Source organism: Seriola dumerili, unplaced genomic scaffold (genome assembly GCF_002260705.1).
Source record: "Seriola dumerili isolate Sdu_G_001 unplaced genomic scaffold, Sdu_1.0 BDQW01000219.1, whole genome shotgun sequence".
Classification (NCBI taxonomy): Eukaryota; Metazoa; Chordata; class Actinopteri; order Carangiformes; family Carangidae; genus Seriola; species Seriola dumerili.
Genome location: NW_019174474.1, coordinates 3,655,715 through 3,683,349, shown reverse-complemented (window position 1 = coordinate 3,683,349; position 27,635 = coordinate 3,655,715). Strand labels below are relative to the sequence as shown.

Sequence of the window (27,635 nt, the reverse complement as noted above, 5' to 3'; positions counted from 1 at the left end):
TTTTAGGGTTGTATTCAAATTCAATTAATATTGTGCTCCTTGCTTCTATATTTGTGCCAGTTTTCTTACCATGGCCTCCTGCGGACGTCATACAGGTCAATTTTACTGGGAGTCTTACGAGCATCCATCCAGGGAGAAGCTTTAGGAAGAGATTGAATGTGTTTTGATCATAATGTCTTGATAATTGAAGGGAATAAAATTCATTCCTATTTTGGTTTGATTTCTGACACATCGCTGATCTGCAAATATCTGGCAATATGCAGCGTCACATTCAGCTCAGCAGTGAGGACTCGCTGTCAGTCATTATGTAGATAAGAAACGCCACTTTTTGGGAGGATATATAAAAAAAACACTTACATATCTGCCATAATGACAGTTGGCTTGTGGGATAGAACCCTACATTTCTTACACCATCTATATTATAACACATTTTAGGCTCGCTAAAATTATTCCTGAAGAGGTAAACAGCCGGGAAATAAGATAAAATATTCATCTGAGATTCAAAGCACAGAGCACTGGATTCACTTGCTTTGACAATGATCAGTTGCTCTCTATCTGTATGCTGTCAGTGAGGGGCACCATGAAAACAAACCAGTGTGAGAGTGACTGCCTATCATGCATGCTAAAAGGTAAAAGAAAAAAAAAAAGGAACAGAGAGGAATAAATTCATGGCCAATGAAAATTCCTGAATATTAGACATAAACTTTTGCCATAAAGATATAGAGTCAATGATGACTGGAATCTCATGAATAGAAATAGCTTGGCAGAGGAAACAATCACGACAGAGAGCAGCACTGCACTAATGCAGTTAAAGATAGTATGACACTATGGCATCACATATAAAATCTGTGCAAGTTGAGCAATGGAGATTACTTATTGAGGTTATTTGCCCAGTGATGTGTGAACAAACTTGTGAATATATTCCCTAGTTATGATTAAAAGCTACATGCTGTATCGTAGGTCAACAAAATAAGAATCAGCTGAAGAGTGAAGCTGCAATTTGATAAGGAAGGACACACACAGCATCAAATTGAAGATAGGAAGATAGAAGATATGAATTTTTTTTCTTTTTTTACCTGGGTAGTAGCGAGCCAGGCCTGCAGCGCTACCAAACACCTGCCAGAGAAGAGTCGGGTCATCCTCTCTGTTCTTTCTAAACACCTCCTCCAGTGCCTCCGTCCAGTTCAGCTCATTCAGAACAATGGTAGCTGGAAAACCACACAGACATAACACATCACACAACATACACATAAACAAAAAGCAGTGCAGGTGAGCTTGCAGCAAAGACATGTGGACTTCTTAGATTAACACATTCATTAAAATTCGCACACAGGCCCGCTCAGTGTTGGCCTACTCGCCCAGCGGGACACATGAGCAAATATGAGGCCAGCAGCACCCAGTCATAGCCAGTGGTGATATTTAGGAACAATTACTGAGGAATAGTATTCTGGCAAGTAGTAGGTTTGCACTGACAAAAATTAAACTGTGTTTAATGGTACCTGAAACACCCGATAACCTGTGTGTGCACGTGCGTGCGTGTTTGTATGTGTGCATGTGTGTGATTGATGGTGTGTGCTGTGAGAGGCAACAGGCATTATGGATGTAATGACACAGCACCCAGACAGCTCAGAGCCACATAACACTCACTATGATGGATGGAGACACAGCACATTCTGCCCCAACTCTATCTTTGCTCTGTCTGTCTCCCTACTGCTCTTCTTTTACCCCTCCTTTCATTTCTTCTTTTCTATATACTAGTATTGTATATAATATTGTACAGGTATTTGTTTTAAGTGACTCTGTATGAGAATGCCTGTGCGTATGTGTAAGTGTGCGTATGTGTGAGATAGATTGGTATCCTGTGTTGAGTGTGACGTGGCTCATTGATGTGCAAAGCAAATACTGTTCATTTGCATGCATGCCTCTAGAGGGGAGAGTTAATGAAGCCCCGGTTGCCAGGAGTGCATGTTTTTTTATTATAGAAAGGGAGAGAGAGAAAGAGAGAACATGCAGTGTGTGCGCTCACTAATGTGTTTTCCTCATTAAGTGTAGTTTTAAAGGGAAAAGGAGAGAAAATAACACCACATGCCTTGTTAAGTAATGAGAAAATTACAAACTGTACCTGTGATTTTAAAACAAAGACTGATGAAGACAGACAGGTAGATAGCTACCTACACACAGGCCCACTAATAGCTATTTGACTATAGCTACATAGTAAGATACAGAAGATACACATATACGTACAAAATACAGTGCTACACAAGTATGCCAACATCTAACCCAGTAGTAATACTACCGATAGAATACTGTATGTTGTTTTGTTTTTTTTATATATTTCCAGTGCTTTTGAGTGCTCCTGAGTTAGTCATAATATTTAATAAACTAAACTCCACTGCTGCTTCATCGTGGATACAGTATCCTCCAGTCGCCCATATTGCCACTGACACTAATGAATTCCCTGGCTCCACTCGGCATGGCTTTGATGCCACACTGAATCTACACCCAGTGATGACTTCATCTAGTTGGGACATCACAGGTGCAGTATAATTCACTTACAAATGCAACATGGGTTCTCTTTAACATTGAATAGTACGTTATTTCCAGTGCTTTAAATACGGATAAGTAGTACATCTCCTATGTACTCAGTCATCAAATTACTTACGAAGGAATGCTAGGTCCACTAAAGAAAAACTCACTCTGATGTAGTGATATGTGTCATCCACAACGCTACTGTGTAGCTACAGCCAGCAGCTTGTTGCTTAGCTTAGCATTTAAACAGAAAATACGGGGTAACATTTAGCCTGGGTCTGTCCAAAGGTAACCGTACCTGACTGCCAGCACCTCTTAAGCTCAGAGTGAACATGTTATATCTCATTTGTTTAATCCATTTAAAAAACCGAACCAAAGCTTGAGCTGATTGTGATGAGAAGGTCACAACAGCAAACCAGAGCAGAGTGAAGCCTGGGCAAGGTGATGTTACTGCTAAAGTAGAGCAGTGAGAAAACACTCACAGCACAGGCTGGTGTGTACAGTATACTGGGCCACAGCCAGACGTGTTGGGCTATCAATAACAAGGGATGCTGACTATAAAAGACTATATTATATTTTAACAATAAAAAATATTTAGGGAATATCAGACTGTCTCAGCCTGAATAAAAGAATGTATTTTTTTTCAATAAAATTAAATTTTAAAAACTGCATTCTTCCTACATTAAAAAACAAGTGTCATTTTGGACTGAATACTTTTTAATCTCCATCTCTCTTTCTGTCACTTTGAGGGTTGATGTCTTTTTTGTCGGCTGTTTTTTTTCTGTTCATCTGGAAGAATGAATGAAAACTGCTAGCTAGCATGGTATCTGGAAGGAGAGAAATATCATATATCTACTCTTCAATTTTTTTGTTCAACGGTATCTAGCCGTGAGGTGTCATATATATTGTATACATACATTTTTGGCTTCTGTAACCATAAGCAACACTGCTGAATTCAAACATTTTCTTGTCTGTCTGTCGCACAGTGTATCTCTCCGTCTCTTTGTCTCATACACTCTGTCCTTCCCTGGACCACCAGATGTGGCTTTCGTGGTGATCTGTCTGTCATCTGAAGGTCCGTCTCGTATCGTACGTTCGTCCCACACACGTGATGTGCTGCTGCCTATAGAAGGTGATTTCATAAACTTGCCTTCCACTTTACTCAGAAAATCCAATTTTCTCCAGCTGAGCAAAGGCTATTCCTGGAACATTTATAGGGTGGAGATCAAATTGAAGAGTTGAAACCTCAATAACGTATGAATCCTCTGTCTCTTTTTTTTTTTCCCCAGGAATACAAAACACATTCTCCTCCATGTGTGTCCACACTTTCTCACTGTTCATATGGGGAGAACATTCATTTTTTATCAGCACTATATGCCAGATCTTAACCCCTACTCTAACTGTAGCCCAGGGGTCTCCAACATGTCACTCGTGAGCCACCAGTAACTTGCGCCCTGTCTTAGAGTAGCTCATCCAGAGGTTCAGAGAATATAGTAGGTACAAATCATGGATGTATAGTACAACAGTAAATACACAGACGCCTCACCACTCTCTGACAGCAAATTATTATTTGTTAAACAGCGTTTAGCAAAATGGAGTTATGCTGCTGTCAAGTTTGTTCACGTGAGGTATACCGCAGGTGACGTGCAGTGTTAGCAACTCTTTTGAATAATGTTATATTAAAACTTAAAAGTCACCTCCAGAACAGATATTAACTAAACCTTTCCAAGGAACAGGAAATAAATTGCCATGGATTAAGTGAGTTACATTCTGAGGTACAACATAAGCATGCTGAATTAGCTATTATAAGCTCCTGTTTGCTATGCACCATCGGATGCAGTGACAACTATCACTGGATTACTTTAATATTGAAGAAAACTTCAAAACGTGAGGATTCTGGGGTTATAAGGAGCTTCTTTCTCCTCAGATCCATTAGCAGATTTATCAACCGTTTATTTGCAATGGACATCAGACATAATTGTATTACTGGAGATTGTAAATCACATTGAATCTAAGAATATGTGTATCATGTCTGTATGTTCAGGTTTGAATTAATTATGACTCAGATTTTAGACACAAAAATTAACACTTATGTGAGTTTAAAAGGCAGATGGTTGGGTTTGGATATCAGTGTTTTGATACAATATGTGAATAAATGTAACTAATAATAGACATAAGTAGCTCTCAGTCACTTTCACTTTGAGAGGCTGGAGACTCCTGCTCTAGCCTAACTAATTCTAACCTGGTCTCAAACTCAAAACACACACACACACACACACACACACACACACTAGCAGCTCAGTGTATCTATGCATACTCATTACAGGTTACCAATAAACAGCATCCTTGAAAGAAAGGGAGTGTGAGCATTCATGGCACCCAGCCCAGAATATGGCCAGATAGGTGTCTCTGGGAAAAAAATGACAAAGTCACAACGAGTTCAAAAGCATGCTAATAAAGCAGGCTTGCACTTTTACAGATAGCAGACCCTGCCAACAGTGTGTGTCAATCCCCAGCCCTCATTTCTGCCCTTGTGTCTGGGGTCACTGGAAAGGTGAAGTACGTAACCTTGGGGCCAGACGGTTCCCCAGCAGGCTGAGGGCCATGCTGAGGACGTCACTCCATTCAGCTGTCCCTCCAAGTCACTGCTGACGCACCACATCCTACTGTACGCTAATTACTGAATATCTAAACACACACACACACACACACACACACCCACACACATACACACACAGACACACACTCACACACAGATAGCCAGTCTCACAAAGACACACATCATGAAGCCAAGCAGCCACAGTGTAGCCTGGTGGTTAGAGAAACTCTCCTGTAATTGGTCTTGTGTTTAAACTTATCATGAACTGTGTGTCCTGGTGAAGTATCCTGAAGCAAGGCACTGAATTTCTTTCTCTCTCCTGTCACACTATGATAAATGCATCACCCAAGTGCTCCAAATGTAAAAATAGAAGAAAAGAAAGCCATTCAAATATAATACATAATTCAGGCCACAGTTAAGATATTCGACAGACCATCCTTAAGTCATTTACATTCAACTTGAGCTGTGCTAATGTCAGATGGACTCTGGAGTATCAAATTATTCTGAACCACTCAAGGTAAATGTCAGCACCTGATGATGAAATGATCAGAAATGTACTTTTATAAAAAACTGGGCAAATACACTCTTTAACAGATGCACATATGTTTCATATAATCTTGGATAGTTTTACACATACACACAACCATCAGACATAAAATGGCCCACATTCTACTTTATAACAGTAATGCTAAAAAAAATGCTAACAGAGCAAGGGAAAATATAGTACAGGCTCCTTGTTTGATTTCACAGAATAAAGTGTAAGCACTATCTATAACTAAATATAAAATTGGTATATTTATTATACTGTGAAGAAAAGACACATTTCTAAATAGAACCTTTACTCTTGTACTCTTGGAAAATGTAGAAAACCTACAGGACTATGTAAAATATATAGCCATGTGTATTATGTGAGATCACAGCTAGAGTTTGTATCAAACAAAACTTTTATTTATAATTGCATTATGCTTTAAAAGCTATTAATTACACACCTCAGAACACATGAACAGGTTCAATCAAAGGACTCATTATCAAAACCTTTCTTGAAAAGAAAATGCATTCCCACACTCATGCTTGGAGGTTTGCTGAGACAAAGGCTGAAATCATCATCATCATCATCATCATCATCATCATCACCTTCATCATCATCATCATCATCATCATCATCATCACATCAATCTCTTTCATTAGAAAAGAACAGAGGGTGTTCATTTACATCCCAAGGACACACAACTCGGCCAAGATACAGTAGAGCACAGGGGAAGATCCGATTATGCTGTGTCAATTTTTTTTTTTTTTAAACCATCATTTAGCTACGGGCAAATTTGCTAGAGGCGCAGTCTGTAAACAACATTTCATAATGGGTGGGTGTGTCAATTGTATCCATGGTTACCACTGGGGTTGTGTGTTGTTGGATGTGTACTCACAGCCATCATAGATGTCAGTTGGGATGTGGACAGCTGTGTGATTGTGATCAGTCAAACGCCTAAATGATGGGTCCTCTTTAAAGTCTGGTCGAATCCTGTATTTTCTTCCCTCTGTCTCATTTGCATCCAGCTGGGAGGGAAAGAAAAAACAATCAAGATGCAGACAGTAATGCTGACCATGAGTTTAAGACATCATACAGAGCCTCTTTGTTCTATTTGCTGAGGCATGCTATGAGGTACCCACAATTTGTGGGTTTGTTTAAAAGCTTTATGCCTTAATGATAAGTCTGACATGATAATGTCATCGCTGCACTTTTCAAACCCTCACAACTTGTTTAAGAAAATATAGCATCATCAACTGTATGCTTGATGAAATCTTGCTTTTTTTTCTTTTCATCATCTTCACTGGGGAGGGGAAGCAGGAGACAGCCAGATTGTCTGTGCACCTTGTGGAGATTTATAACTCCTGCCGTGCGTTCACCAATTTACATCAATGAGAGCAGCGCAGACAAATGTAGGAGATGGATGAAGAAAAGCATGATGAGATATGGAGGAAAGAATGCATGGTAGAGAGGGAGTGAGGTAGCAAGGAAGAGAGAGAGAGGAAAGAGCAAGCTGGGGGGAGGGGGAGTGAGTGTGAACAGTTACTTCCTAATAAAGCAGCAGTGTAGCCAGCTCATACATCTCATCTGTCAATTAGAGAAGAACATGGCAGAAACCTCTTCACCTGAGAGAGGGAGGGAGGAGGGATGACGGAGAGGAAGCTACATGGGGGAAAAAAAGCGTGGAGAGGAGGCAAAAGAGGGAGGAATTGCAGTAAAAGGCTGAGGCCATGATAGAAACTGAGAGTGAGAAAAAATAAGACGTGAATAGAGGAAGAAAAAATGGAGGAGAGGAGGGAGGATGAGGGGGTGAAAGGGAGGACACGAGAGAGAGGGTGCTTTGTAGCAAAACCATATTACTGGCCCATGTCCAAGTGTGACCTGTGTGTTTGCAAGGGCTTAAATGGAAGGAGAGCAAATAGGCAGAAGGGGGAAAAAAGCACACTCACATTGTCCTTTGCGTTGTAATAGGAGATTTCATCATCCTGTAAACAAGTCACACACAAGCACAAATATCACTCAGTGTGTGCTTTAGGGTGTTGCACAAAGACACGTAACATTTATGTAATGATGAAATGCTTAATACATTTCTAAACAGTTCTTTATTTTGTTGGCAGGCAACTCCATTAGTTAATTCTCCAGTTTTATGTTAATAGACACTGGTCTGCACCACCAGTCGAATGAATACTGTATGAGTTAAGCTGAGTGTGCAGAGTGTTCCTCTTTTTACATCTGTGTCTGTGCGCCCGGAGCCATTTGCAATGCTCCAGGGAAGCATTTCCCTGCCATTGAGAAAGCAATATAGTAATTCACATCTTAAACACATATATAACTGTCTCTCTGACAAGTATTTTTCCTGACCACCTCCGTTACAATAGTCTGCCACGGTGGTTCTTAGAAAGCAGAGTATCTGTCATCTGAAATGAGAGGCATAGTGTGTCATAACAGTGTATAATATGCAATAAGCCTATTTACTAATGGAGCTGTAATCACTGCTGATGACAAACGCAAACATAATAAAACCTACTTGGACAATCAAATGAATTTATTGCCAGTAAATCCAGAATACACCCCTCTGTAATGTTTGTGTGTCTGTGTATCTCCCCGTTTTACCACCATACTATATATAACACACACACATAAAACCTACACATGTATATTATGTAGGTATTCCTACATGCTTGTGCGAGCATTTGTCTGTATTTTTGTGTCTTTCTGTTACCTCAAACTCGTCTTTCCACTGATGCTCCATCTGGAATTTCTCAGCAGCTGTGGCCAGTTTCTGGGGAGTGAAATATGACAGGGATTTAGATTGGAAACTGCACAAGGCATGCCTCCTTCACTGCTTCAGTCTAATTATAGAAAACCTGAGCAAAAGAGAGTACGTTAAAAGGCACGATGGAGACCATCCCAGAGACAGAGAAATGATGATGATCTCACTCGCACAGCTCAAACCACAGGGCTATCACGGTCTTACAGCACTGTTCGCTAAAGGCCACACCGCAGAGTGTCATAATGTCAGAATGAAAAGGTTGTACTGTAGGAGGATAGTGTTAGTGTGTGTGTGAGAGACAGAGAGGGTGAAAGAGAGAGGAATTAAGAGAAAAAGGGGGGTCAACAGTGTAAGAAATGGCAGATCATTGAATAAAGAGCAAGTGGATTACTAACTGAGAGGCTGTCAATCAAATTGGATACTTCTAAATAACAAGGGGATATAAATGTAATTGACCTCACCTTTGCTCTATCTCTCTACCGTGCACACACACACACACACACACTCGTACTGGGAAATGATACGATTTATCGCACTGGAAAACATATTACATAGTACAAGCAATAAAAAGGACAACACACAAACTAAAGTGCACATACTGTATTTATCAGTGCGGGAACAAATGGTGGCTGTAACTGCAAAATTAAGAATAACCCTTACAAGAACATAATGAAACATAGTTGACAGGTGAAATAATTCAACCATCATTACTTAAATTTCCTCCTCAAAGCTTCACTTTTATTGGCAGGTACATTGATATGGAAAAGGTAAGGGGCTTGAATAAAATAACAGCGTGTTCCCAAGGAAGACAGCAAGGCCAAGAAGCAAACCAAAACAAACCCTTTTGCACAACTGTATATATGTTCACCCAGGCAAATCCACACTGATCAAACCTTGGCCTGGCCCTGGCCTGCCCTGCTCAGACTCTACAGGGTAATGACAAGCCTGTGGAGGAAAGGATTGCCCTTAAATAAATCAACCTGTCTGACACACTGCCTTCCTTCACAACAGCAAGGTTGGGATGGTGTCAGAGAAACTCCACTGAGGGATGTATTATGAATTAATCAAAGCTATTTGAACTAATGAAGATAAACTGTATTTACAGCTGAATGTCATTCTGATATTCATCTGTTGGACTGCGAAAGTAGGAAAGCATAACATCAGGCATGCCAGACCTGTGCAGGAGTAAACCCTGGATGCGATGCTTATAGTATATGTAATTCTGTGCTTTTACTGAGTGTGGGTATGAATGTGTATGTGTGAGTCTGTGACCATGTGTCTGCTGTCGGCAATGGTTCCATTCTTGATCAACAGTCCCATCCCTTTGGCCTCGAGTCCTGGGCTCTGTTCCAGACCTGTCTCCACCTCCTCTGCACTGGCTGTCAGCAGCTAAATATACACCCTATTCCAGCCATAAACACACACGCCCCAACACAAAATAGTGATCATGAAATTATTACGCACCATGTTCACCATGCACAAAAATAATGTGTTCTATCACCGCGTCAAGCACTGAATCATATGATTTCCATTTACAAAGTGTGTCCATCAAATGCACGACGCTGACGGTTGTTTTCACCCGACACAGATGGCGTTAAAACTATTTCGGTGACTTGGTCTGCAGGTCTGAATCCATTGCTGTAATTGAAATATTTTTGTATTTTATATATAAATAAATATTTAATTTTATGATTAATCTGAAAATGTGTGATGTAGAGCCACATAATTCCAACAGATATTTAGTATCTTGTTCTTTTAGAATCTCCACATCTATGATAACTTTGCACCAACAAGATGTAACTTTGCAAGAACAAGTATCAGTACGAGACTGCTTTACCAATGTTTTACAGTTTACAGTGTATGTAAGAAGAACCCAGATAGAACTGGGTGGTCGTATAAAAATCCCATTCTGTTCTTGTTAATTCAATTCAGTGGCACCTCAGCTGCAGATACACCCAAGGTTTGACAACTTTCTAAACAAAACCCTGGTTCTTCATATTTTTCTTTTTTATTCAATAATGGTTTCATGAAAAAAGAGAAGATGGGATTTAAGGCTGGAATCATGTGCCACCTGAGGGAGAGCGAGGGCAGCAGTTCATATCAATGCTGAAAAGGCCAATTGCAGGAGGTCTTGTCATTGAGCTAATGTCGAATGTCAGCTAATGTCAATGTAACATCACATTATGATTATGTCACATATGAGTGTTATCACCTGGGTATAAATCAAGACCACCTCTTGCAATATGTTGTTATATGTTTATAGCACTGTACCACGGCAAATGCATGCAGAAACACAGAGAGGCACATGATCATATGGATATTGATTACAGATCTTTCCTTTGGTCCAGGACTTCTCTCTCGGCATGTTGTATGTGATATGATAAATGAGTGTTAGCAACTGCTGTTCAATACTTCATATATTATACAGTCTAACAATTTATGTGACATTAATAGAGTTGTTCCAATTCCAATACTAGTATCAGAAATGCCTCTGATACTGCCTAAAATACTGGATCAGGAATCGGAAAGTAAGGGAGTCTATGCACCGATCCAATACCATGTAATGTACTGATAAACTTTATTGTTTCACACCCAGATAAAACAGCAGTTTCCCTGGGAATAAATTCTTCCTCGCTGATCTAAAACAGTAGCCTACACAGGAAGTTGAGCTGGGCAGCCAGTGGCAGCTACCGTTATAGAGCCGCCAAAAATAATTGATTTCTGATAATAGCGTAACATTTGCCATTGGCTGAGGTCACTCATGGGCAGACAGCGGTCTGGGTCCAGATACTGTCCTGGATCCAGACTATAACCTTTAAATTACTGAGAATTATTAAATGTTGACTGTGTGTGTCTGTTTTAATAGGTACTGGTCACGTGATGTCACTCAGCCAATCACTGTGGCTCGAATTACTGACTGAGAAACGTGTGGTGAGATGAGAGACAGTCGAAGAGCACGACAGTTTGCAGTAGTTTTAAATTCTTCTTCCATATTTTGTCAAGTGTGAAAACACCCAAAATGAACACTGTAAGTGGAATACTTGATTACTACAAACAAAGAATTTTAACAGCATTCGTCTAGGACTGATTCTATACCAAGCGCTTTTTGATCCATACAAGAAGCTGATCACTGCAACTGTGATCACTATGAGCAGTTTCAACTGTAACAAGAAAGATTCTCTGGCATTCATGTTTAACCTTTGGTGCCATGTCATACAGCAATGGCAGCAATCATCTCACATCCCTACAGGGTTAGTAGTATACAGCTCTTAAAATTGTTTTTAATCGGTAAGGAAAAAAAGGGACCGGAACATGTCTAGACATTATAGGACAATATCGGCCTATAGTATTTTGTGTCAAAATACCCTTCTCCTTCGCACTGTATATGAACGTGCACATGTAAATCTATGCACATGTAAATCTGCGCGCACACACACACACACACACACACACACACACACACACACACACACACACACACACACACACACACACACACACACACACACGAGAGCAGACCGACAGGGTTGTTAAAAATTCATGACAGGGCTTTGACGAGGCTCCTCTCCCCTCTGGGAGATATGGGGGAGGTTGAGGAGGAGTGTGTGAGGAAAGATACCTAATTACCCTTCTCTTTTTCTCTGCATCCCTCTCTGTCTTTCTCTTTGTCAAACACATACACACAGATAGGTTATCAGGCTACCCAAAGAAAGCAATAGCACAATCAAATCCTCTCTAGACTACAGAGTCTTGATTCGATGAGGCCGCTTCCTGAGTGACAGTTCACCAGTTCATTACAGAGCTACTGCAAGTTTCCGTCTTTGCCAGTTGATTAGAAGGCATAGTTGCCTTATTGAAACACACAAATGTAGCACTACAATGGTTTATTTAATGGGAGTACATAACACACTCCCTGTAGCATGCTTGATCTAACCGCTCATTAGTCTTCCTCTCACTTACTATAGTATAGATACCCAAGCTCCACACCATAATAAGCCCACTCTGTCACTTGATGACCACTGGAGACCCAAGGAGAGCCACCACTCCCCTACAGCCTTAATGGGGAAAGAGGGCTTCATAGATTGGAGACCAGGAAATTGGCTCTGGTGAGGTAGGGAGGTGGAGCTGTTAAAGGAATGAGGTGCTTGAGTGAGAAAAAGGAGCAAAGAAGAGAAGAAATTCATTAAGAATCATGAAATCTAATCCTAGGAGGCAAAAACCTTCAATACTATCCACAGGCAGCATTGCTGATACAAGTTGGTTAGCTATATCTTAATCCCAGTTGGACATAAAAATGGCCAAATGATGACCGCAACAACTGTTGTGCCTATCAATATTCCAAGAGCCAAATAGGGCGCATAATATAGTATTTCTCATTTCATGCACCTTCCACTCTCCATGTGGCCTGATGTATGAGATCATTATGCTGCAGCCACCGAGAGCCACAGAAACATTTGGAGCTGGCCTGAGTGTTGGATGCAATTGGGGTCCTACCTGCTAGCCCTGCTCTCACCAGTCTTAGCTCATTCTGCCAGGGCAGCCCGCCATGCATTTAGTGAGAAAGCAGAACACAGCTTAAAGGATAGACAGGGAAGATGAGACAGGCTCTGCTAAACCTCACAGAGCCTCCCAGACTCCCTGTGTGTGTGTGTGCGCGCGCGTGCATGTATGTGTGCGCGTGTGTGCGTGTGTGTGTGTGACTAAAGGTTCCACACACCTGAAATCAATGGGCCATTCAGAGCACACTGCCTTCTCCCACAGACAACAAAGCAATACTCACAAGAGTTGTAACGGTCTAAAAGATCATTAACACCCACATCCAGTCCTATCTTTCCCTTTTTCTTTTCTGACAGCGTGTCCACATTCATGAATGCCGGTTATCTTTTCCCCATAATGAGTCCAAACTCAAAGGGATGGCAAAAAAAAGTAAAAAAAAAATGGGGGAGGTTTGAAGGGTCAGCATAAGAAGCAGAAGATAGAGGAGTCTGAAAAGGAAAGAGGGAAAGACATAAATTATGAGCAGATGGATTAATGGAAAGGACAGCCCAAAGAGAGAAAAACAGTACTCAGACTCAGCATGATCGCAGTGTTCGTAGCTCATTAAAACTTAGCTTACGAGACTGAACAGAGGGATGATGGAGAGAGAGATACAGATATATATAGAAGGGTGGGTGGGAGTTTATAATACAAAATGATGGAGACTTTATCTAGCTTTTGAGAAGGACAAACAAATGTCTGATGTATACATTGTATTACTGTGCGCATGTAAAGACGAATAACAGAAGCAATGGAGATGAAAAACGATCCGCAGGAAATAAGAGGAAACCTGGGTGAGACAAGAAATGTAGAATGGGGGAGATGGACAGTGTCAAATGAAAGAACAGGGCAGACAGGAGGAAAGTGTCAGAGAGGAGTAATACAAAAGGGTACAGAAGAGTAAAGAGGAGAGTTGTAGGGAAAGGAAAGATATATTCCGTTTGAGAAAGGAGGCAGCATGATAAGAGAGAGACAGAGGTCAGAACAGATAAAGAAAGGTTGATTTCAAATTCCAGTTTGACAGAGAACTGTGGCTAAAGGCCAAGAGCTGGACACAGGAGAGTTACAGGAGACTGGAGAAGGAGGGCGACAGAAAGAAAGGGATGCAAGGATTGAAGGAAAAGGAGGAGAGATGAGTGAAGGGAGAGAGAGAGAGAGAGAGACAGCATCAGACAGACAGAAAGAGCAGAGGTATCTGCAGCTGTGAGAGCCCAGGGGAGAGCCGTGCCGCTCCACATGGCTTCTCTCAGAGGCCAAACCCTCCGATGGGAACAGTAAATCTACAGCTGCTCCCCGTTTCATCCCCTCCCCTTGACTCTTTTACTTACACATGAGTATGTCAGAAACGTGTGTATCTCCTGCTGTTCAAACAGCATATTATATAGTATGTCACCTGATCAAATTTCACAGGCAATCTTTGTTAACAACACTGAATCACTGAGACTAATGTTCTTCTGATGTAAAATATGAAAAGAAGAGGCCACTTTTTAAAAAGGCATTCTTGAAAAAGTTATACCTAATGGATTCATCAATGGTTTATGACAATTTACTGATACTTTATTCACCAGTTATAAGCCTTTAATAGGAACAACTTTTGTATTTCCAATTTGTGAAAAATCCTACTAGCTCTGTTATTCGGTAATAATGCAGTTTTAAATGTTAGTAATCACTAATAAATGCTCATTGGCTTTTTGTTCCCTTTTTAATAAGGCATTGAGTCCGTAGTTATAAATGTCTTTAAACCTGCAACAACCGATTTTTTGGGCCACTTGAGGTCAGCGGAAGTTGTGAACCCAACACTGACATATCATCACTTTTTAAGGTGTCAAACTGTTAGCAAATAGTTGGTTGTTTTACTCATCCAGCAGTTACAGAGCAACATTAGCATTCATTTAGAGTCATATGTCTGGCCCCCTAGCAAATGTAAATTCAATTTTCACCCTTCTGTTTGCGGTGTGTTTGGTCTCCTAAGGGAAATATCTGACTCCTTAGCTGCTAAATGCTTCACTCAGTTTGCCATACAAGTTGATGACTGCCTGCTGGGCATTGCTGCCTGCCGCACCTCCACTGGTGCCTTGGAGTGCTCTTCCAGTGAGGCCTCCGCTTAGGGGAAGCCAGAATGAACACCTCGATGGGCCTGATCAGGTCATCAGCTGGGGACCACAAGTCATTGATGTTTTGCTCCTCTAACCACAGTAAATCTCCTGGTGGCAGAGCGATGGCAGAGATCTCTCACTAACTATGTTCACCAGCTAGTTGTTTGATGCTGCAGGTAGTGTACAGTTGGTTTTCTTGTCCAAACTCAAACTGTCTGAAACTCACTTTAAAGTGTAAAGCCAAGATGAGCTGCAGATTCAGTTGAAACTTTCTGTAAGTTCATCTCATACACTTATATCAAGATGGAAGAGGTGTTTGTGGCAAGCATACGCTCACCCACCTGTCGCTCAAAGCAGAACACCCTCAATTATACAGAACTTTAAGCCTTAATAAAATTAAAATGGTTGGGTTGTATAAAAATTCACACTCTATACAGTTGCCATGAAGGGGGAAATTAGTTATAGAGACCAACAATATTTTTTGTCCCAGGCTGTTAACATGTTTATTCCTGCTGTAAAGTTGCACATTATCATATGGGAGTCTATGAGGATTGACTCTCACTTTTGGAGCCAGCCTCAAACAGCCATTTGAGTCCTTTTTTGATATCCTTTTTTAAATTTTCAAACAATCTAACCAGTCAAAAGGAAATGCTTAGAAACAGTGTCAGAAAGCCACAAAGTTGACATGGATTGTGGTTTAGAAACATTATCTCAAAGTGGTGTAAGACAGAAACTACTAATTATCTTGTTACATCTCGATTACTGTAATTATAACAGAGTATCCCAATATTGATTCTGAAAAATGCTACATGTCACATTTAATTTGTGTTGATTATCATCAGATATGAAAAAAAAAACTCATCTCTTGAGAGCAAAAGGTCATAGCTGTGTCCAAATCAAGTATTCAACGTGAGCACATCCTGATCTACCAACACAGTTTGGATTTCTTCTCCATGAATGTATTGGACATTTGCCCCTGGCCTACCATAAGTCTAGTTAGAATTCCCCATCTGCACTCCTCCCTCCCACTCTCTCTCTTTCTGTCACACACACTCATAAACACAAATGCAAGCACACAGACAGAGACACATGCAGACACCTCTTGTCTGCTTAGTATGATCAGCACAGAGCGGAGATGGGAGTTTGAGTAACATCTGCTCTAGAGACTGGAATATCTCTGATCGTATCATAGCCTCTGCTCATTACTGCCTTACGTTAGCGCACACACATACACACACACATGACAACATCATAAAGTCACATCTTGTGCTCATTATTATAACATTGTGACAGCAGGCAACAGATTAATAAAAATATGGCCCAACACCTGGGGCACAACGACTCTATTAAACACATGCACAAATTACACACGAAACACACACTTCCGATTAAGGGGAGGGGACTGATTAGGATTACATTACAAATAACTACTAGAGGATATAGTTGTTGACATGCTTACAATTCGCAAAGAAACGAGTGCTGAACTGTGTCTTGTTTACAATGAAAGGAGAGTGTCTGCCAAGTAAAATTATTTAAGTTCATTTACAGAATTCTTTCAAATATGCTGGAAGAACTACTATACATCCTAAATGTGTTGTTTACATAGAGGTACAAAACACATTGGTAGCAAATTTTTTTACCAGATTTTCCTCTCTAATGTAGACTTTAAGGTGGCATCATGACTGGAAATCCAAGTAGATTGTGTACAAAGAAAAAAGAAAAAGGAAATTCTGGGGAGAGGTAATCTTATGAAAGACAACAAGTACATAACCAGACAACAAGTCTGGTTATGTCATGTAATGTGCGTGTCAGGGACATTATTGGTGACAAAATGGATTGCTTCATAGCTGAAGAGCTTTGTGGTGACTGTGACACCCATTTAAGAGACAGATCCTGTAAGCCATGAGCTCTTTACTCAAAATGTCTGATGAAGCTGGGGAATCAGCTACTGCAGTGAAAACGAAGGTTGAACATCTGCAGGAGAAACACTATTTCACAACATTATGTATGATCACTTTGTCAGTGTTGTAAGACTGAACGTTAACTGGGGCAGTGGCATTGAGACTGTCTGTAACAGTACGAAATTAAACAGAACATTAACATTTCATTGCAGATATTTCTGACAATTGTTTTTGCAAGTTATTTAAAGCAGTTATATGGTGATAATGACCTTACCCTCTCCAGTAAAACGGCACTTGTAAATGTGCTGTGTATTATCAAACGGTGTGACACAATATTATAGTTTGATCACTCTGTGTGATGCCCATGCCATACTAGGTAACATTGAGATCTCTCACAGAATAGGCCATACAGTGTATCTGCTTCCACTGACTGTAAATGATGAGACCTTACTTGCATCATCTATCTATATATCTATCAATCTATCTCTGCAGCAAAATCCTTGTTATGGTTTGTGACTCACAGTACTGTGACTGTTGAAATTGATGAAATGATTAAAATTGATGAAAAAACAACCATCTTCTGGCCAATATTTTTCTAAATGCACTACTTACGGTAGCTTCAGAGCTTCAAGGAGTGCAACACAGATGCATATTGTGGTGACTAATATTGTTTGCTACATACTGATTTCATGAAGAGCTGAGAAGTGGATTCTGCTGCAGGACATGCAAGCCATGGCAGGCTTGCAAGTATCTAAGACTGGCATTATGAAATAATAGCAATCACTTGATGTTCACTTTTAATACACAGATGATTGCATCCATTAAAATGTTTAGTACAAAAATGACAGCCTCATGAAAATGTACGATTTCAATAAATTTCAATAATGAATGTAACCAGTAATCATGATGCCAGCACTGGAAAAGGAAAATACACCATTTTCAAGACACACAGACTAACCTACACATAGCCACACCACTTCACACACACAGTAATGTGCTTGCGCGTGTGCGCACACGCACGCACGCACGCACGCACGCACGCACGCACGCACGCACACACACACACACACACACACACACACACACACACAGAGTCAGAGAGTAGTGAGCCACCCGTGTCCTGTAGAGTTTTAGTGGTGGTGGCTGAGGTATTACTCTAAGTAATGTTGTAGACCAGCTCATTAGTCACTGGATAGAGCAGCTCTTCACCTCAGGAGAATGGAACTGCACACACACACATATACACACAAATACTGTACACACACACACCCACACACATTCATCTCATGCAGATTGTTCCAACAAAAGCAAACAACTGCGGCAGATATGTGGCTGCTGGTTGTTAGTAAGAGAGAGAGAGAGAGAGAGGAGAGAGAGAGGAAAAGGTGGACTGTGGACGGTACCTTGATGTATGAGCTTCTGTATGTCTGTCTTCAGTGTTTTATCAGATCGCCTTTTACTTTAGCAGTTCTGCAGCATCAATAATTAAGTTTTTAATTACAGTGTACACAGACAGCAAGACAAAGAGAGAGCAGGCTGGGGACAGGGGAGGGAGAGATGCGTTGAAATAATTGGATCTAGCTCCAGGCACATCAAACACTTTCACAATGTGGTCAACTGCTTTTGACAAACATTTTTGGTGACTCACTCTCTCACTCTCTCTCTCTCTCTCTCTCTCTCAAAGTGGTAAATATTGACTCTTCACCTCCGCATAGTTCCATGCTTTTTTAGGACAAGTAAACATGTCCATGTTAATGTACGTGTATATATGAGTATAGGGACTTGCACTGCACTGTCTATATTATTGCCTATTCATACTCTTTAATAACACTGGCCACTTAATTCAGTCTAATAAAAACTATAATATAGGCTAGGGGCCTCTGGAAATTGACTGTAAGTGTGCTGAGTTGACAGACATAAATGCGACTCAGACCAGAGAATCAGAGAGGACACTCAGGTAAATGGATTTTATTACAGAAAAGTAAAGTAGATGTACATATACTATATGTGACCTATAATAAAATAAGTGGATATGGATATGTAAATTAAACTAAATGGCAAAGCAACAGAGCTATCTGAACTCATTTAGTATTATTGGGCTAAAAGACTTATCATTACTGTCTCCTTAGCAAAACCACCACCTTACCCTAGCTAACTAAAAGCAACCGTTAGGTGATAATTATTTACTTGGTCAAAAAGGGCACTTCATTCAGAGAGGTGAAAAGGGAAGTAGAATGAGCCCCTAAAGCCTCTATGTGTGAACGTCTCCTAGTAAGTGTGTGTGTTTAAGTGTGTGAGTGTTCCCTGTTGAGATCAAGCCACAGTATAAGTTGTAAAACCTTTGATAAAGCGATCTCTCCCTAACAGTGTGCAGCCAAGTAGTCATTAATAATGCATGTTACACTCTGCCACACACTTATTTATTGAAGCATGAGTAGACACACATAGACACACACTTGTGTCACACACCTGTGGCTAGGTAAACTGTGGCCTTTCAAAGGTCATCCATCATACAGAGTTAGAGATCAGAGACGGAGAGACAGGGAGGACGAGGAGAGAGAGAGTGAAAGAAAGGAGGCAAAGAGAGGATGAAAGTTTGAAAGCAGTCGACAACTGAGTGAAAGTGGCTCAAGTGCCTTGGGCTATCTCCAATTATATTGACATTGAGAGTCACTCCCAACCTCATATCAAAGGCATTGAACAAGAAAGTCCCAACTACAATGAAGGTTCTCTTCCTGTATTCTGTCTGATAAACTTTACAGCCAAATCACTTCACTTAACTTAGAAGATTGGTCAGCAAAAATCAGCTCCAAGAAAAACCACTATGTCTGCTGGAACGGTCTATGTATATCAAGTTCCGATTTGACTTTGCTGGTGTTTTTTGTTTGGTTTATGTTCACTGTGGTTTATCCAAGAAGCCCTAGAAAAGACACGGAGTGACACTTGAAAAAATAAAAAACATTTTACATTCTGAGCTCAAAGCCTTTTTTTCTCTCATCTCTCATTCTACCATCCTGTGCACTCATCTTCCTTTGCTCATCTGTCCATCAATCCAGTCATCCAACATGTTCATGCATTTTGCCCTTCTTTCACATTATCCATTTATCTCTGCATCCATACATCTCAGGACAGAGAATCAAATATCTGTGTGCCTTGAGGTTACTCGGGAGAAGATGAGACACAAAGACGCAATAAAGAGTGAGAAGTGATTGATGTCCAGAGGTTCGATGTACTGTCAGAGTCAGGCTGGCTGCCCCCCCCCCCCCCCCCCCCCCCCCCCCAGTTGCAACCTACCCTTAATATACGCATACTGTAAACACACACACCAACACACCATCTGACCTCCTAACCGTCTCTTTCTTTTATCACTTGGATTGCACACTGAAGCCCAATTTCTCCTTGCTGCTTACGCGTCTCATGGCACCAGTACTCGGAAAAATGATAAGAACACCGGGGTGTTTACTTAACATACACAAGACAGACACTTGGCAGTAGATGTGTTTATGAACATTCATAAATACTCCCTCTCCATTCCTAGTAAGACAACAATGATGACGCCTTATAAAGGCAGAGTAGGGGATGCTGTGAACCCCCTCTGAATGTATAAAAACAGTTCAATCTCCTGATATTAATGAGCATCTCTGACCCACTTCTGGGCATAATGGGGAGGGGGAGAAAGGAGAATCTCCCCAGGGTCAAAGCTCTCATTATCACATTGAATCCGGCAAAAGGAAGACCTCAGTCCCCACTTTCTACTCTTCTTTGAGCATGCTTTACCCACATACAATCTATATCTATGACCTATAACATCACGCAAGTAAGTACATCAATTCTATACATATCATATCACCACTGGTATGCTGTTACAAAATGACCTCAACTACAAATAAATAATACACACCATTCAGATAGTAACTTGTGAAAATGTAGAGGCCTCTAGAAGGCTGTTGTTCCAAATATTTGTTTCCCTCAGAGGAAACCTTTTGTTATGGATAAACTTCCCAGAACCTGTTGCCAGAAAATCATAAAAATGTTATGAATGTGACTTCCTCATTTAAAGGATCACTTCAACCAAACTCACACCAATCACACGTGAGATGTGACACCTCAGTGAGATGAATATTCATCCATCCATTTTCTACCGCTTATCCTCTAGTAGGGTCGCGGGGGGGCTGGAGCCTATCCCAGCATCCTTTCGGGCGAGAGGCGGGGTAAACCCTGGACAGGTCACCAGTCCATCGCAGGGCACACAGAGACAAACAACCATTCACTCTCACATTCATACCTATGGTCAATTTGGAGTAACCAATTAGTCCCCATTTGCATGTCTTTGGACTGTGGGAGGAAGCCGGAGTACCCGGAGAGAACCCACACAAGCACGGGAGATGAATATCTAAATGAATAAATAAAAGCCAGATGGTGGTACAATAGGATACTTTATGTTTTGGCCAAAAAAAATATATAATTTATCACCAAAATATTTTTCAAAATCTTTATTATTATGTCAATTATGCTGGTTAATGGAGGATCGTAGACCATTAGATATCTGACAGATATTCAACTCAACTTTATTTAATGTATTGGAATATAGCAATTAGTTGTCCAACTGGGGTGGTAAATTTGCCCTGTAAATGTAAAATATAGAAATACAAAATAAAAAGATAAAGTTACTATACATTTAAAATGGTATTTTCAATCTTTTTACTTTGACTAGATGTCAGGATTACATTTCTACCATTAAATCTTCCCACCAACACTAAATTATAAGAGGTGTTGTACTCTGCAGCTAAAGCCCTCAGGCTCGGTGTTGTGGTTCAATCCAATCCTCTCCAAGTTAAACAGCCAAGAACAACAGGCTTATTTTCCACTGGCAAGTCTGAACAGTTAAATCTTTTTTCTTGGTTAACCCTATCCCATCTCTCCAAGAGCCCTTTGGTTGGACTGCCAGCCTAAGAACATAGTCCATGATCAAGTTAAAATAATCTGTCCACCAAGTTTCACATGTAAGCTAAATGCACTGAGCTTGTTCGTTTCAATACAGGAGGCATCATGGCAAACTATTTCTTCAATACAAGAATATATCCGTATATGTGTATTCCAGCTTGATGCAGCTGCTACCTTTATGAAATTTGCATGATTAAATGTCACAAATATGTCATATGTCAAATTTAATCATGCAAATTTAATAAAGGTAGTAGCTGCATCAGCGCTTCATTAAATCTTCAGAGTTTTCACCACATACACTTTGGCTACTGAATGTACATAGTCAGGACTACAGCAAGAACTGATGGAAAACTTCTCTCTCTCACAGCCCTTGTTAATAACTCTCCCATCCTGCTCAGCTTTCAGACTAACAAACTGACAGTTGGTTCCTTTGAGTGGGATGAGTCGTACCTTCAAGGCAGCAGACCTCTTCCGCAGCAGCTGTTCAATGTTCCTGGCTGCTCTGGCCACCAGCTCCTCTGCGTCGTTTTGTTCCACAGTGTAGAGGTGCTGGTTTCTCAGGAAAATCTAGACACATACAGGGAGTAGAGATAGTATACAATTACACATGCATTTGATGATTTATTAAAACCTGGTGTGTCAGATTTTTAGTTGTTTTCTATTTAGATGATGAATCCAATTTTGCTTGAAAACAAACAATATATTATTTTCGGAAAATTCTAGGGCTTAATTAAAGTTTTAAACAAGGACATGTGCAATGTGACGTCCTTTGTGCATCGATATGTACAATGTTAAATTTGGATTATGCACCTTATTTGTGCATGTGTGTGTAGTGTTTGGGTGTTTATACCTGAGTGAGGCTCTTCCCAGCTGTGGCCGTGTCTGCCAGGGTGACAAGCTCTCTCTGCATCTGATCAACCCATTCTTTAATCCTACGGGAGAAAGCAATGCACACAATAAATCTTGTAACTCAGATGTAACCAGTTTAGATGACACATCACAGACATTTCACCGTGCAATTAAACTGTCAATCAACTTATCTGACATCTATCATCTAACGAGACCATCCAAGTCACACAGCGCCAAAACAAACAAGACCAAAGAGAATCACGCCAATAGGTCAAGCAAAGTGTCAACCAATCAGACCAGGAACAAATACAATGTCCTCTAATCCAACATGTGTCACTGGGTGTCAACCAATACCATTACTCTCTCAGAGTTCAAACATGAAGTCAACCAATCAGATAAGTGTCAGCCAGTGTTGTGACTGGTGAGGGTGATGTGAGTGGACAGGTGAGAGGTAGGAGGTGGCCAGGACCGACGTGCTTGTCTGTGCATCAAAGAACTCCAGGGACATCAGGTCCAGCCTGCTGGTGCCACACACTGGATTATACCTTCCTCTCATCCTCCTCCAATCATCATGTCAGAGAACAATAAGCTCACAGCATGTATGATAATATACTGACATAGTATATCCCTCCTTGACTCCTGGACAAAGTGGCTTTGGAAGGAGATAGATGAGAGGAGAATGACAAAGACCTAAGACACTATGCATTAAGTGACACAATGACTTGTTAGAATAATCCTGCTAAGAGATGCTTGCAGTAGCAAAATACTTGTGTGCATGTAGGTGCATTAATTCACCATATATGCTGCCATGCATGCACACACACACACACACACACACACACACACACACACACACACACACACACACACACACACACACACACACACACACACACATACACACACACACACACACACACACACACACACACAGGGACAGAGACAATGACATTAATATTGCATGAGAATGATAACAGGTTGGCATTGGATACAGTCATTATGATGTGTTCACACTAACACAGACTCAACTGTGACCCTCCACCCAACCCCCATTCAAACATAAGAAATGAACATAAAAAAAAAATGAACAGGCATGCATACCCTAGAAAATATTCCCCAAAAATTGTCACTGCAGCAGAGCAATGAAAGTCATGCAAGTTATGCAAAACATATCCAGCTGAGGGAGGTGATGAGATACAAACAAAAAGAGAAAGGTACAGAAGATGAAGAAGCCAGAAAAGAAGTGGCAAAGACGCATCAGGGACACAAAATCCACAGTGGATGAGGAAAATTCAGAGCAAGAACACTTGTGGAGAAAGATGAGACACTTTGCAAGAGAGAGAATACCACAGGGGATAGTACAATGTGAATCTGTTTAGGAAGGTGGAGATATTAGAGCAGGGTCAGGCATAATTCAGATGCTATCCTGTTATTCCCAAAGCCAGATGGTTTAGGGGTTGTGAACAACACTGCCGAGTCAGACTTGGCAGAGCCTTATGGCTATGTGAAGGGAAATTAACATTCGTTCAGATACTGTATGCTTTGGTGATTTAGAGCACCATTCCTGTTGTTTGGGTATTTTGCTGCCAAATAATAAATAATAAATTTGGTTAAAGAGTTGTGACCAAACTATACCGACATTTTATAGTAACGGACAAACAGTGTAGTATCAATAGTATTTATTAATTAAATCACCATTTTTTAATTTACTCTTTGGTATTTATATACTGTAACTTTTTGTTATTTGTCATAATAATGACATACCAGTAATAACCTAATGTCAGCCGTTAATAACAGTGATGTCATCAGACACCAGTCATCTCAGCCAGGCTTGGAGTCTTCTACACATTGTTTTTGAAAAGACTGTATCGAGTTGCATTATGGGAAGTCTAGGATTGAGAGTTTTTGTAGTTTAAACCAAACTAGCAACTAAAAGTCACCAGACTATCTCCACCTCTGCTGCTCCAACTCTGACCATTCTTTCTCTTACGAGCCCCTAACTTTATTGAAACATATGGAAATATAATACTAATACTATAATACTAACTTCAAGCAATTCCTTGTATCTATGCCTGCATAATTTTCAAGGCCCATACGCTCACTACGAAAGTTGCGTAGGCCTCCGCAAGTTACGCAAGGTCCCCGTGTGTTAAAGCAGGAGTCAATGTTTACAACTTTGGGAGGACGAAGAGGAACTATCTTTCTCGTCACGAAAAGAAAAGAAAACATCGTGAGAGTGAACTGCGGGGACAGCAACAGGTAAACGTGTTCTCTGCTTTCCAAGTTTGATGTTAGCAAATAACAGTATGCTAATATTTAGGTGCTAGCTTGCAGTGCATCTCTCTAATCTGTCTGCCCCGCTAAATTAGCTTGGCAGAGCGACTCTTGTTTTGTCTGTTTCTTGCTTACCTGCTACTTCCAGGACTGTTCTGTGACTTTGTGTCTGGTAAAAGTGAGAGTGAACGCCAACTAGCAACTGTGTTTACAGACTGCAGCTCAGAAATGATAACCACATCGCGCGACTACCAAATGAAACTTGTACTTTCCAGCAGCAGCAACCTGTGGGGACTAGTCCACATAATACATGGCGGAGATAATTTTAAAACAACACAATGACTATCTATTCTCTCAGTCGAGCTTTGCAAGATGGATAGGCATTGACTATTGATTCAACATTGAACTTAAATTGTTGTTGGTTAGGCATATTGGGCAATATGGATGCACATCTCTCAGTAAACAATAACCATTATGTATTAACAAGCCATAGAATAAATAGTGTTTTGTATTTGAACATTTCTAAAAGGAAATCTGGGGGAGCCTGATGCAGCTGATAAAGTTCATAATTAAAGCTGCTGTCATAGCCCATAGGCTTATATATCAATAAATCCTATCAATTCCAATCCCTAATTCTGGTGGGGATACAGTGACTGTAGATGTATGTCCAATGTGCATTTGAGAGCAACATGACCATTTAGATTTCTTACATGAGAACATACTTGGCCAATATAACAAATTCTTCATGATTCTTGCTATACAGTAAGATGTTTTGAAACTGCCTCTCCTCTTTTGTCCTCTTCTTGCCTCTTGTTCACTATCTTCTCTTTAACATTCTCCTCTCTTGATCCTCTCCTCCCCTCTGTCCCACTCTCCCGTGTCCCCAACTCTCCTAACAGCAAGCTGATTGTAAGGTGTTTTAGTGGACCCTTGGACCCCTAAGCTCTCAAAGCCTGAAGCATTGACAAGACAATTGTGGGTCGTGTGTGTGTGTGCGTGTGTGTGTGTGTGTGTGTGTGTGTGTGTGTGTGTGTGTGTGTGTGTGTGTGTGTGTTGTGTGTGTGTGTGTGTGTGCGTGTGTTTCCAGGGGCTTGACATTCAGAGAAGCAGAGGGCTATCTCTCCAGAGTTTAGCTTCTGTGAAATCAACTGCTACCAGTGTAAATCTCTATAACAAAAACTCTCAGGTGCTGACAAATGGATGAGACAATACAGGCTGTGGTGCAGTATGTGTGCATGTGTTCTTCTGCACAACCAATATGGATGACATGAACTTTTCTCTTTTTAAAAAAAAATCTATTTAGAATATTTTGTTGAAGGCTTTAGAGAATTGTCTGATCTTCAGAATAGCTCAGCCGATTCCTCACGTTACTGAATCTCATGTATGTATATTTGCTTTGTGTGTGTGTGTGTGTGTGTGTGTGTGTGTGTGTGTGTGTGTGTGTGTGTGTGTGTGTGTGTGCGTGTGTGTGTGTGTGCGTGCACGCCTGTGAGTGTAAATACCAAACACTGCAATGTTCAGACAAAGAAGTCTTGGCTGTAAAGTTCTCACCTAGCTCATACAGTAAAGGACCTAGAAAGTTATGCTACCCCCCAAAGCTATAAGCCTGTTGCTTTAAATGAATATTCGCAGTCACATTTGCTTGTTAAATAGGTGTTAAACGATCAGATGTATTATCCATAGGCATGGAAAGTCTCTGCACATTAATTCTTATCCTTAAACTATGCATTTCCAAGCATCCCTTGAGGTCCCAACCTGGTTTAATGGCAATCTGTCACACTGTTATCACACATATTGTAAACTCTTATCAATGGCTAAAATAACATGATGATTTAGAGAGGCCTGTATAGTCATAAAGTCAATGTTGTTGAGCTGAAGTAGCAAAATTTTTCTGCTCTGGTTGCTGGGCTTTGATTACTGCAGCCTCTGGTACAACACTGGATAATTAAACACACACACACACACGCACACACAAATGCACATACAAATGGCAACTGGGTCAGACACTGCCCTACATTGTTTTTCAGACACAGGAAGAGCAAATGAGAGCAAAACAGAAAGAGAGGCGGAGAGACAATACAAGAAGGAGAGAGACAGATGTTGTGGTACCATCACTTTGGAACTAGAGAAAGTAATGAGCTGGACTGTAGTGTGTATCTCAGTGGGAGGCTGTGTTAAACTACAGTCTAATTACACATCATTACCGAGGCAAAGACAGAAGTGGTCCAGTCCAGACAGCAAAGCAGAGTGAGGCATGGAAACACCAACAGTAACGCAACAAAACAACCCACAGTGCTCTGCTCAAGCTCTGTAGCCTATACGCTAACACACAAGTGGCCAATTCAATCCTGCTTCAGACTGGCTCAGATACCAAGAAGTGGTATGACATGAAGTGTAGGGTTTTTGGATCAAGCTCTGACCAGCCCAGTGCCTTCTGTCTTTCTGTGCAGTTCAGCTTGTTGGTGATGTGACTCTGAAATATTCCTGGCACAGCCAGCGTGAGTGATAGAGTGACACTGAAATGTTGCTCTAGAGAATCTAAGGTAGTGCAAAATGTTAAGTCTCCTGAGTAGTTACTGGAACAACAGATATTTAGGGTCATGACGAG

The 27,635-nt window shown here is 40.8% G+C and overlaps 1 protein-coding gene across 1 annotated transcript in view; it reads right to left on the bottom strand.

Moving 5' to 3' along the window:
- The window catches only part of cacna2d1 (calcium voltage-gated channel auxiliary subunit alpha2delta 1), a 56,421-nt gene that overhangs the window by 27,159 nt on the left and 1,627 nt on the right, over positions 1 to 27,635 (bottom strand). Inside the window, exons 2-8 of the mRNA XM_022754220.1 lie at positions 22,755 to 22,836; positions 22,355 to 22,471; positions 8,377 to 8,436; positions 7,604 to 7,639; positions 6,553 to 6,682; positions 1,077 to 1,208; positions 70 to 139 (exon numbers count right to left, since the gene is read on the bottom strand). Coding sequence (XP_022609941.1) covers positions 70 to 139; positions 1,077 to 1,208; positions 6,553 to 6,682; positions 7,604 to 7,639; positions 8,377 to 8,436; positions 22,355 to 22,471; positions 22,755 to 22,836 — 627 coding nt within the window. The remainder of the gene's footprint in view (positions 1 to 69; positions 140 to 1,076; positions 1,209 to 6,552; positions 6,683 to 7,603; positions 7,640 to 8,376; positions 8,437 to 22,354; positions 22,472 to 22,754; positions 22,837 to 27,635) is intronic.